The 12,073-nt window shown below is 32.5% G+C and overlaps 1 protein-coding gene and 1 pseudogene across 2 annotated transcripts in view; both read right to left on the bottom strand.

The window, feature by feature from the left end:
- Nucleotides 1-12,073, bottom strand: part of AKAP10 (A-kinase anchoring protein 10) — an 81,816-nt gene that overhangs the window by 25,130 nt on the left and 44,613 nt on the right. For both annotated transcript variants that reach the window (XR_003045303.1, XM_006908415.3), the window contains exons 7-11: nt 11,950-12,073; nt 10,426-10,562; nt 8,003-8,147; nt 6,097-6,270; nt 1,707-1,816 (exon numbers count right to left, since the gene is read on the bottom strand). Coding sequence is in view for 1 of the 2 variants with exons in the window: in XM_006908415.3 (XP_006908477.1) it covers nt 1,707-1,816; nt 6,097-6,270; nt 8,003-8,147; nt 10,426-10,562; nt 11,950-12,073 (690 nt within the window). In the remaining variant the exon portion in view is untranslated. The remainder of the gene's footprint in view (nt 1-1,706; nt 1,817-6,096; nt 6,271-8,002; nt 8,148-10,425; nt 10,563-11,949) is intronic.
- On the bottom strand, nt 10,636-10,754 carry LOC112477092 (annotated as a pseudogene).

Here is a 12,073-nt window from a genome sequence, read left to right as displayed (position 1 = left end):
TGAAAACAACTTAAATACTCATTAATTCCAAAATGATCAAATAGAGACACAACACACTATGGAATATTTTGCCACAGTTATGAGCTATAATTAATATTAGATATATAGACTACTACAATATAGTTAAAATAACGTAACTCTGTAGACTAAAAGAAAAATCTACAAAACTCATTATGAATGGAAATCCAAGATACAGAATAAAGGGTTATATCAATTACATAAAAATAAGCAAACAAAAATATACACCATACCATAACTCATCCTGAGTAAGGAAGGAAAGAAATTAAAGCACTGATGTGTGATCAAAGAGGACATTAGCCTTACCTGTAAATTTAATTTTTTATAAGAGTTTAATGTATTCATAATTAAAAATTAGTTAAAAAAAGAAAAATTTTGTGATGCCTGTGTATTATTTCATTTCAGGAAAAATGGATCTTATTTTAGAGATATCCTTCCTAATAAGTCATCATTTCATATATAGGTCCTATATGCCAACTGATAGAAAACTTGTTTGCCTTGAGAAAAATTTCAGAAAGATGCTAAAACCATAAAGTTAAAACACTTAAACTATCTTTAAAGATGGAGAACATCCTCTATTTATGATCCATTTTAAAATTATTTTTTTTAATGTGTATTTATTTTACACATTCCAAAAGAAACTAAGTAAAATATCTTGCAATTGATAGACTTTCTTAAGTAAGGTTTTAAATACATGAACCAACCATTCCTTAAGAATAAATATAATCTTTGGGAATTAACTCATTTAGGCGTACTGTCCACCATTTCCTAAAAGAAATAAAGATTATTACAACCTGACACAGCTGAAGTGTGCATTCCAAAATAATGTGGTCAAATAACCTTTATTTACTTCAAAGTACCTTTCAGACTCCTTAATCTTCCAAATATCACTGTTACTTTCTGCTAAAAGCAATTAAACATGTTGAAATCCCTTTTTTTATAGGGGACTGGGTTTGGGGTGAAGTAATTAAGCCTTTACATGGGATTATGTGTTAATCAAGCCACCTTTAGGGAAGAGGAAGTGATTTTATAACTTGATTTGTGGTAAAATTCAATAAGTGGAATATCCTGTGAATCACTGTCTTTTTGTTATAGGATAAAATAAACCACCACAGTAATTCTTAAATACAAAGGAGTAATTTTATTCCATAGTCTAAGTATTAGTTATATAGTCCATAATAAATGATGTTGGCATCTCTGTATTTTTATTTTTGCTTTTAAGACAAGAACTTTGAAATAGCTAACATATGAATCAAATGAAATATGGAAGACAGCCCAAAACATACTATATAAATGACACTCATCACTCTTGTATATGGTGATGGAATGATAATGGTAATATTTATGAAGTGCTTATTAGATACCAGGCAATGTTTTAAATGCTTTTATGTGTTATCTCATTTAATACCCTCAACAACTCAATGAAGTAGTAATATCCTCATTTTTTAGATAAAAAAACTGAGACACAAAGAGGTTAAGTAGCTTGCCAATAAATGGTTGAGCCGAGATTAAAACTCAGTAAGTCATTCCTGAGCCTTCACTGTTAATCATGTTCTACTGTGTACTATATGTAAAAGTACTGGGCATGTAATTATAGATTAGAAACAATTATCAAATGTTTAATTAAAAGATAAAAAGATGCAAAATTCTTTACTCTTGTAAAAATTCAAGACGTGTGCCAAACTTACCCTGCATATGTCCTTTGATATAAAGATTCTGGATCCAGACTTGCAGCATCCACAATTATTGCTTCATCAAAATTTTTCAGAATTTTAACACTGGCTTTTTTCACACTGGACTACAACAGAAATTGTAAAATTAATAGTATATTATTGAGGAATCAAATCAGTCTTGGGTTTGGAATATGACAGATTTGTACAAAAACTTCAGTGTTTAAATATTAAACAATATTAAAATTTACATTTGGCATTCATATGCCAAATCTGTTTTTCTTAATAAGCTAAGTTCTAAAAAATATGCTGTCTTCACAGCATTATGTTCCCAGGTGTGCAAAATTCCAGGCATATGTATCTTGGCTAACAATGTAAAGCCCAACTTTTACAAGATAAAATGAATGCTTTTAATTCTCAGTGAGGCCATGTGACAAAAGAAAAGCTAAAAAAAACTTTCTAAAATGACCAGCTAGATGAGTGTAATAAGTTCCCCTCCAGTATTCTACCTCCCACTCCTCACTTCTACAAAAAAGCAAGTCAGAATTCATATTTCTATGAAATAGAGGCATAGGTTGATCTAGAAATTTCACTTCTAAAAATTCAACTACAGACTCACACGTGATATGACTTGTATATATACAAGATTATTCACTGCAATATTGTTTAAAATAACAAAAGACAGGAATATGCTTAAAGCCCATAATTAAAGTATAGGTTAAATTAATAAAATAAATAACTGAACAGACATTTAAAGAACACTCTATAGGGTGGGAGTACCCAGAAGGGGTATTAAGTAAAAACAAAGAGGCACCAAAACAGACAGACTACTTCTACGAGGCCATATCTACTCAGATTCCAAAACCAAACATCATAAGAAAAAACAAACAAACAAAACTTCAGACTAGTACTTCTTGAGCACTGATGCAAAATCCTCAACAACATATTAGCAAACCAAATCTAGCAACATATAAAAATAATTATACACCACAACTAAGTGGGGTTTAACCCAAAAATGAATAGTTGGTTTAATATCTGAGAATTAATTACTGTAGTATGACATATCAATAAAGTAAAAACCAAAAGCCTATATATAGCTCAACTGATAAAGAACATATGACAAAACAACACAATTTCCTTATAAAAAAATTCAACAAATTAGGAATAGTAGGGAACTTCCTCTACTTGATAACGAGCATTTATGAAAAACCCACACCTAATACTGTACTAAATGATGAAAAACTGAAAGCTTTCCCCTGAGATCAGGAGTAAGACAAAGACACCCATTTTCACCACTTCTATTCAATACTGCGCTAGAAATTCTAGACAGAGCAATTGGGCAAGGAAAGGAAATAAAAGGCATCCAAAGTTGGATAGGAAGAAAAAAAATTATTCCTGTTCTCAAATAATATAATTTTATATAAAGAAAATTCTAAAGAACCCACAAGAAAACTATTAGACCTAACAAATGAATTTAGTAAAGTCAACAGTAGAAGAGCAACACATAAAAAGCAGTTCTATTTCTATGCACTATCAATGATGAATCAAAAGATGAAATTATATATAATCAATGTTTCATAATGTTTTTAGAATAGGAGGATATGTAAGGTTTGCTCTCCCAGACCTCAAAAAAAAAAAAAAAAAAAAGAAGAAAAAAAGAAAAAATAAACATCAAAAACATTTCTCAAAAGGAAGAATTTGATTCAATTCAAGATTGTAAGAAGTGATAGTTTAAAGAGAAAGTTTTAAGAAAAATATTTACAGTTCAGCAAAAACAACATAAGCACAAAAGCTGAACTGCAAAACTTCAACTGCCTAGTCCTGATTAACTCTTAGGAAGAAAGTCTTCATTAAGGACCCTCTGAAATAAATAAATATAATATAAACGCAACTTAAAGTCACCCAGGGTCTTGATATTTAAAAATAAAAAAAACTTTACAGAATGTTTAAATTGAAAAAGTGGGCAGATATGATATATCTTAGAAATAAAATCTGTCGAATGAAAAAATTAAAAAAAATTCTATTTGTAATAGCATCAAAAAGAATAAAATGCTTAGAAATAAATTGACCCAAGAAGGTATAAAATTTGTATACGGAAAACTACAAAATGTTGCTAAAAGAAATTAAAGACAGCCGAGACAGAATGTTGTTCCATGTTCATGGTGGTGATGACTGCACACTCTGAATATACAAAATGTTATTGAAGTGTACACTTTATAATGGTTAAGTTTAAGTGAATTTTACTTCAATAAAAAAATTACTTGTATTTTTATAAACTACAATAAACAATTTAAATATGAAATTAAGAGAATAATTCCATCTAAAATAGCATCAAAAGAATATTTAGAAATAAATTTAAGAAATACAAAACTTATACTTGAAAACTATAAAATATTGAAAGAAATTAAAGATCTGAAGAAATGAAAGGCAACCCATGTTTGTGAATCAGAAGATTTAACACTGTTAAGATGGCAATACTCCCAAATTGATTTAGTCAATGCAAACCCTCAGAATCCTGACTGGTTTCTTCGTAGAAACTGACAAGCTGATTCTAAAATTCATATGGAAACTCAAGGGACCTCGAATTGTCAAAACAATCTTGAAAAAGAAGAACTAAGCTGGACTTTCACTTCCTGATTTCAAAAGTTATTACAAAGCAACAGTAATTGAGTTACACAGAGTTATCATTTGACCTAGAAATTCTATACCTAGGTATATAAACAAGAGAAATGAAAATATATATCCACACAAAAACTTATCCAGTAGCATTATTCATAATAGCCAAGGGTAGAAACAACCCAAATGTCCACCAACTGATGGATAAACAAAATGTAGCGTGTTTGCACAATGGAAGATTATTTGGCCATAAAAAGAAATAAAGTTCTGATACATGCTAAAAATGGATGAACCTTGAAAAGACTATGCTAAGTGAAAGAAGCTAGTAACAGAAGACCACATATCATATGGTTCCATTTATATGGAATGTCCAGAATAAGCAAATCAACAGACAGAAAGGAGATTAGCTATAGCCTAGGGCTGGAGGAATGGAAGATTTGAAGAGGACAGTTAAAGGATAAAGAACGGGTTTCTTTCTTGGGTGGGGGGAAAAAAATGTTCTAAGGATTGTGGTGATAGTTAAGCAACTCCATGAATATATTATAAACACCACTGAACTATACAATGTAAGTGGGTGAATTGTATGGTTTATGAATTATATCCCAATAAAGCTGCACCAAAAAAAAAAAAATAATAATACAGTGTGATTTCAGTTATAAAATGACAAGAACAGGTAACACTAATCTATGCTATCAAAAGTCAGGATAACAGCGACTCTGGCAAGGAAGAGGCTAGTGACTGAAAGGGGACATGAGAGTTTCTGACATATGGATAAGGTTCTGTTTCTTGATCTGGATGCTGGTTACACGGGTTAGTTCTGTTTATGAGAAGTCTTCAAGCTATTGACAGTTATAATATATTGAGTTTTCTGTATGCATATTATTTCAACCAAAAATGTAAAAACATAGTTAGTACCTAGATCTTTTAAGTGTCTAAATAAGGCCAAAACATTTCAGCCTATGTCAAAAAACAAAATGGCAACTACATACAGCAGGTTACCTATATAACCTTAATAGGAGGAAAAGGTACTGAGGAGAGCCTTGTTGATGGCAATAAAATTGTACTGTCTTATAAATTAAGAAAATTTGTCCAAGGTCTAATGTTGAAAATCCAAAGTGTTATTTGTTTGTCAATATTGATGAGAAAATAATTATGCTGTATTATTGAACTTATGGTAAAGAACATCAGACAAAGAATATAGTTCTGGCTCTACCACTTACTTCTTAATACCTCCTTAAAGCTCTTCTCTTGCGGATAACCCAATTCATGTGATTTTGGGGAGAATTAGATAAGGTTTGATATATGAAAGCACTCCAAAAAAAAAAAGGTTTAAGGAAATGTACAATAGCACTACAGCTCAAAATGAAACCAAAAACTCTTCAGTGAAATATGACCTTAAGAAATCTAGTAGTTCAATTATTCTATTAAAAAAGCATCCCAAATTTATTTACTAAATTTCCCAAATAATTACACAAAGAGTTCTTCTGAGGCTATAAATATATATATCAAAGTATTTAATTATTAAAAGTAACAGCTACGGTGTCCAACAGCATAACGGCCTGAATGAAACAGCATACCTTACAATATAATATACATCCATGGTACACGGATGTTTTCATTTGAATTTAATCTAATCAAATATATTGATTAGAATATACAATAAGTAGGCTAATTTTATTTCTCCTTTGTTTCTTCTACAACTTACAACTTACACATGGAACCTGTTACTGGCATTTGAAGAAAAAGATTTGTACTCCTTTCTTTCTAATGGTAGAGGCAAACTGGTTAATACCTGAGAAGCTGAGCTGTCAGAAACACCTGCGTGAGAGTCCTCAGGAGGGCCAACAGAACCATGAGCAGTTAGTGAAACATTCCCTCCCAGAAATTCATCCCCTCGAACTGAATGAATAAGATCATTCAAATATTTATAATAAAGATTGCTGGACAAAAAGCCAGGCAAAAACACCTGAAAGAAAGGACAAACATTATTTTAAAGCTGAAATCAAATACAACTAAAACTTTATTCTAAAACAAAATTTTACCTGCAATTCTACTAACTGGCACAAATGATTTTACTTCTCCTTGTTACACTCTAAGTATTATCCTTTTACATATAGATTATACTGTAACTAAAATTATGTGTCCAATTTATAGTTTTCTTTTCCCCAAAACACTTGCCAAGAAACTATTACAAACTTGATAGACCTCTTAGTGACCAGAAAACAGTCCAGGGAGCGGCTATATATTGAAACTAGATTTTTTTGGTTTGCTATAAATATTAAAGTTTTTGTGTATATATTGATTTTAACTTTTGAACTGATTTCCTTATGATAAATTATCAGGAGTGTGATTACTGAGTTAAACAGTATGAACATTTTAGCTTTCATATATATGGCCAATTTACCCTTCTGAAGGATGTTGTCAATTTGTGCCACTAGCAATGTAGACTGTTTTGACACAAGTTTTCCAACACCGGGTTGTGTTTTTTCAAATTATTTTTAAATAAATGCCTAATGGTACAGGGATGTTTTCATGTGAATTTAAAAATTATTAATGATGCTGAATAAGTTCTCATGTTAATTAATGACATACACTATTACAGACTTTTCCTTCATAGCACTTAGCACAATTGTGAATAATTGTGTTTAATATGTGCCTTCTTTATAGACAAAGCTCCAGGATGGCAGAAACCATGTTTGTTTTGTTTATCACTCTAACACCAATACCTAGCACAAAAATATTCAAAGTATTGGTAAACAAATCATCTATGTCTTTTCCCCATTTATCTACTTGATAGTATTCTTAAAAATTAGTATAAATTCTTTACATATGTACATTTAGTAAGAAATATTTTTAGATTTTGTTTTTCTCTGTATTTTAATTTTCTTTATTACCCAGGAAGTATACATTCTTTATATGATACAGATCTGGAACTTTTCCTTTAAGATTAGAAAGGTTTTAATTTTAAACATAAAAAAATTATGCCTAGGCAATAGCTGATACTCTACTGAGTTTACCACTAGCTTTTTAATTATCTGATTTTTATATGTAACTCTTCCATATTCCTGGAATTCAGTTTCTGTGTGTGGTATTATATAACAGTGCTTACTTAACCCTTTTCCACCTAGATACATATGACATATATAAGCAACATAACCTCATGGGCTTATCCTAGGCTCTGTGCAATGCCTGGAAAAATCTGTTCTAGTTCATTAAAAGAATAAATCATTCACAAATTCTAATACTTTATTATTAATAAGATATTAGTGATATCCTAATAAGTGATCATGATACTATACAAAACAAATGCTCCAACCCCGTTGAGGGATATTAGTGAACTACTTAAATTATTCCTAAGCTAACTTTGCCCAATACTACTATCTAATTATTAAGCACTTTATATATTTTACCTCATTTGTATCCTCAAAATAACTGTAAGGTAAATATACATATAATCCCCATTTTACAGATGAGAAAAATGGCATTAAAAAATTTCAGTCACTGCCTGAGGTCACTTAGCCTATAAAGGTTAAAATTAATACATACCAAGCCAGACTCAAAGACTCTGCTCTTAATCGCTATGCTGTACTTTTTCAATTTTCCACTGCTCTATTACATTTGTTTTTTCCCATGGTACATTTGCTGGGTTCCACCAGTAAAAACTTCTCGTAGTTTAATAGTTTTGGAGTTTTGGTTACCTTCTCCATGGTTGTCCAGGCCTGACGTAATGGAGTTGTAAAACAGTTAGGGAGTGGCCCACCTTCCCTGCAGATATTGGATTCAATTTCTAATCTTACAATATCATCAAATCCAAGAGAATGTGTGGCCTGCAGGGAGAAGTACCTATGGTAGAAAGATAGCCAAAGTAAAACCAAATTCCACAGCAAGTATAAGCAACTTCCAGCACCTACACCAGAGAATATTCTATGAGGGTACTTGATTCAGCCTGCAGACCTATGGAACTGGGTGATGACAGCCCTGCTGCAATCTTTATTCCTATCACCCCAAAGATATCTGAATCAATCTGCTACCTCCCTATCTGCCTTCCATCATCCTTAGTTCTTGTTTAAGATTTTTGAGGGTCAGGCTACGACTGAGGCAAAGAAATCAATCACACATATTTAATGGGCATCTATTCTCTGTTCAGCACTTGGTAGAAAGAAATGGATTTAAAAGAGGTTACCCTTTTAAATGGTCCTTTCCCTTAAAAAGTGAACAGAAAAGATCCCTGCACAGGATACAATGAGAACACACCATTATAACTATGAGGCATATGTAATATACATGTAGGAATTCAAAACAAAAGAGCACTGAGGGTGCAATAGATGGATTTGATGTATTTAGATAGAATAAATCTTGCTGATGATTTGGAATGAAAAGGAAAAGGAGTAATCAATGACAACTCAAAAGATTTTTATCTTCATAGGATATAATGCAACTAGTGTTTTAGTAAGCTACTTATAAATGGATACTTTAACAAAAACATTAAAGAAGAAAAACATATATATGTTCTTTTCCAAGCATTCTAGTGGCTTCTAATTTCTATAAATGATACAAATACAGAAAGGCTGATGAAGCATGACTGTGCTGATGCATACATAAGATATAAAAACAAACAAGCAGGGTTTGACTGGTAAAGGCAAATTTAGCACAATGAACTTGTCAAAATGACATGCCAGTGGGATGCTATACAGTAGTCTTCATTTAGAAATGGCTCCCAATATGAAAATGGGAAAAAAGGGTCTCTGCTCTGTGTGGTTACTGAGCTCCAGCCAGGACCTTACTAGTGCTACTCTTCTGTTACAGCATAAAGAAAACGTCCTTTTTTTTTTTGTTATCAGTGTTTTCTTAACAAAATGTGAGTCGTCTATCTAATAACAAATGAGTTGGTAAATATTCCTTCATAATTTGAATTTTTGGGCACCCCAGACCAAACTTCTAAATGTAAACACCTTCTATTTTAATATCTACATAACAATGTTTCTTATATAATATTTCCCACAAATATACTAAAATAAACACTAGTTAAAATTGAGAATTGCACTCCAGTCCAAGTTCTACAACTAAACTGCCCTGTGATTTTGAGAAAGTCACTGCCTCTCTAGGCCTTAGTTTTTTTTTTACCTGGAAGACAGAAAAACCTGGAAGACTAGATCCCTGAACTATTCATCAAAATCATCTGGGGTATTTTCTAAAAATAAAGATTCCTGGATCACACCTCAAACCTCCAGAATCTCTTAGGAGGACTGGAAACCTATTTTTATTAAGTTCCCAGTTGATTCTTATGCAGACAGCCTAATATGAGCCTGCAATGTTCAGGAACCACTGATCTACATGCTTTTAGCTCTCTTCCAACTCTAACATCCCTGGATTTTTCTCTATCCTCAAGTCATCCTCTTAGCGCTTGCTTGTGGATACAACTAACACATTACTTTTCTTTACAGAGTAAAAAAAGTTAAAAGAAAAGAAGGAACATCATGTGTTATGGAGCTGGCCACAGCTTTATCGCTTGTCTGATGTTTTCAATTCTGTTCACTTTAAGATTTTGCTACCCTCTCATTTTCGGTAATGACCAATGAAAAACTATTATTCATTGAGTAGTTAATCTGACTAAGCAGATTTGCACCAGAAAATAGAAAACACCCATTCAAAGACATTCAGGACCCTTTTCAATGAGTTTTATCTTCCTCCTATATTCCCTACCAAAGTTTCAAATACCCAAACTCAAGTTTTTGAAAGTACCACATTCCCCCAAGTTTCTGTGACTTTGCTTGTGTCCCTGCATTTGGTTAAAATGTTCTTTTCCACCTTCTCTGGCTAGCAAATTTCAATTCATTCTTTAGGATCCAATTTAAATCTTTCTTCTGTGAAACCCTTCCTGAACTCTACAATCATCACCATCTTACCTCCCATACACAAACCTCCCCCATCCCCAGCAGAAAGTCTTGTTCTAAGGACCCCTAAAACTTTACATATACCATATGAAAAAAGCAGCTTTTATGCTGCTCCCTGTGAGCTCCTCAAAAGCAGAGACTAAGTTTAATCATTGTTATTTCCAAAGTAAATATCAAATACTCAATAAATATTTGCTGCGTTGAATACATCTATCAATAAAACTCACTTGTCATATAAAATCATGGCATCGTTCTGTGCCTCCTGTCCATCATACTGGCCCTTTTTGGCAGCAAGCTGAGACTGGAAGTTATCTGCTGCCAGCCAGAACTGTAAGATATTCACTGCATCCTCTTTTTCCATGTACTAGAAGGAAAAATACAAGAGGAAAATAAGACTATAAACACATTTCTCTCATCATCCCTAATTTTTTTTTTAATGCCTACAGCATCTTGTATTCCTAGTTGGTCTCCCATCCAAGAACTAACCAGGCCCAACCCTGCTTAGCTTCTGAGATCAGACGAGATAGGGCATGTTTAGGGTGGCATGGCTGTAGACTCATCATCCTTAATTTATAAGCCCTAACTGTTAAACACGAATGGTACTGGTCCGTGGCCTGTTAGAAACCAGGTCGCACAGCAGGTGAGTGGCAGACAAGCAAGCGAAACTTCATTTGTATTTGCAGCTGCTCCCCAGGACTAGCATCACTGCCTCAGCTCCGCCTCAGATCATCAGGCATTAGATTCTCATAGGAGTACCAGTCTCTGGTGACAAAAAGGTTGGAGACCGCAGACCTAACAGATTCACTTGTTCAGTTAATTCCAGTCAACAACTTATAGTCATTTGAGATTGAAACGTTTAAAAACATTCAGTGAGAGGGGAAAAAACAACTAACAAAAAAACCACCACCACACAGCTAGATGCAAACTTTAGTGAACTGGAATAAAAATTACATTAAAGATGGATTAGCGGTTCCTCACTGTCAAATATACAAAGAGTAAAGTAACGAGACCAAGTCTTTTATACCTGATCATTTCCATCAATACATGCAGCCATAGTAACCTGAACAAATGCTGTCTTAAACTTATGGCAAAGAGAGGGAGTGAAAAAATAAATCAACTGAACTGTATTCTTATAAAGAGACAGAACACAAGTGTGTATTGAAATTACTGCTTTGTGAGACTGGGAATCTTCTTATTTCTGCTTTGTAATCACTTGCTTTGCAAAAAAGAATTTCATTTGCTGAAGCTTACGAATACCATTATATTAAAATGTATGTCTCAAAGAGATCAATATACTCAGTGCTTACCGCGAATGCTTTACTGGGCAAGCCTATGAAGTAGCTAAAGCAAAAGTAATGATAGTATAAAACATTTATTACTTTTCTCTCTCTCTTCTAAAGTCTAATCTCCAAATATTTGAGCACTGGAATTACATATTAAATTCTGTGGTTTTAAAACTTCTGAATAATTAAAAATGTGCATTCTTTTAATTAGGTTTTTCAAAATTAGAGTTTACATTGAATTTTCATGTTCTCTAATCTAATAAGTCATTAAAGTACTCTTTCCATTTACATGCAACTTAAAACAATAATTTATTTGAAATAAATTATTTAAATAAAATTATTTAAATCCTCAATCTTTTTGGAAGTGATTTGTCTCTTCTATGTTATTTCCTATAGACAGAGCCCGAGCATTTATAGTTTAGAGGCTGAAATGCTCTTAAAGAATATGAAAAGAAATACAGACTTTACCTCAGAGAAATAAAAGAGGGCTGACTCACAGAAGAGAATGTCAGCCAGGTAAACAGTACCACTGGTCAGCACTTCAATCTGGTATTTACAGAAATGGTGACTTCGCAGAAACTCACTAAAGTGC

Source organism: Pteropus alecto, unplaced genomic scaffold (genome assembly GCF_000325575.1).
Source record: "Pteropus alecto unplaced genomic scaffold, ASM32557v1 scaffold52, whole genome shotgun sequence".
NCBI classification, from domain to species: Eukaryota; Metazoa; Chordata; class Mammalia; order Chiroptera; family Pteropodidae; genus Pteropus; species Pteropus alecto.
The sequence above is the reverse complement of the archived record's forward strand: the minus strand, read 5'-3'. Positions and strand labels throughout refer to the sequence as shown.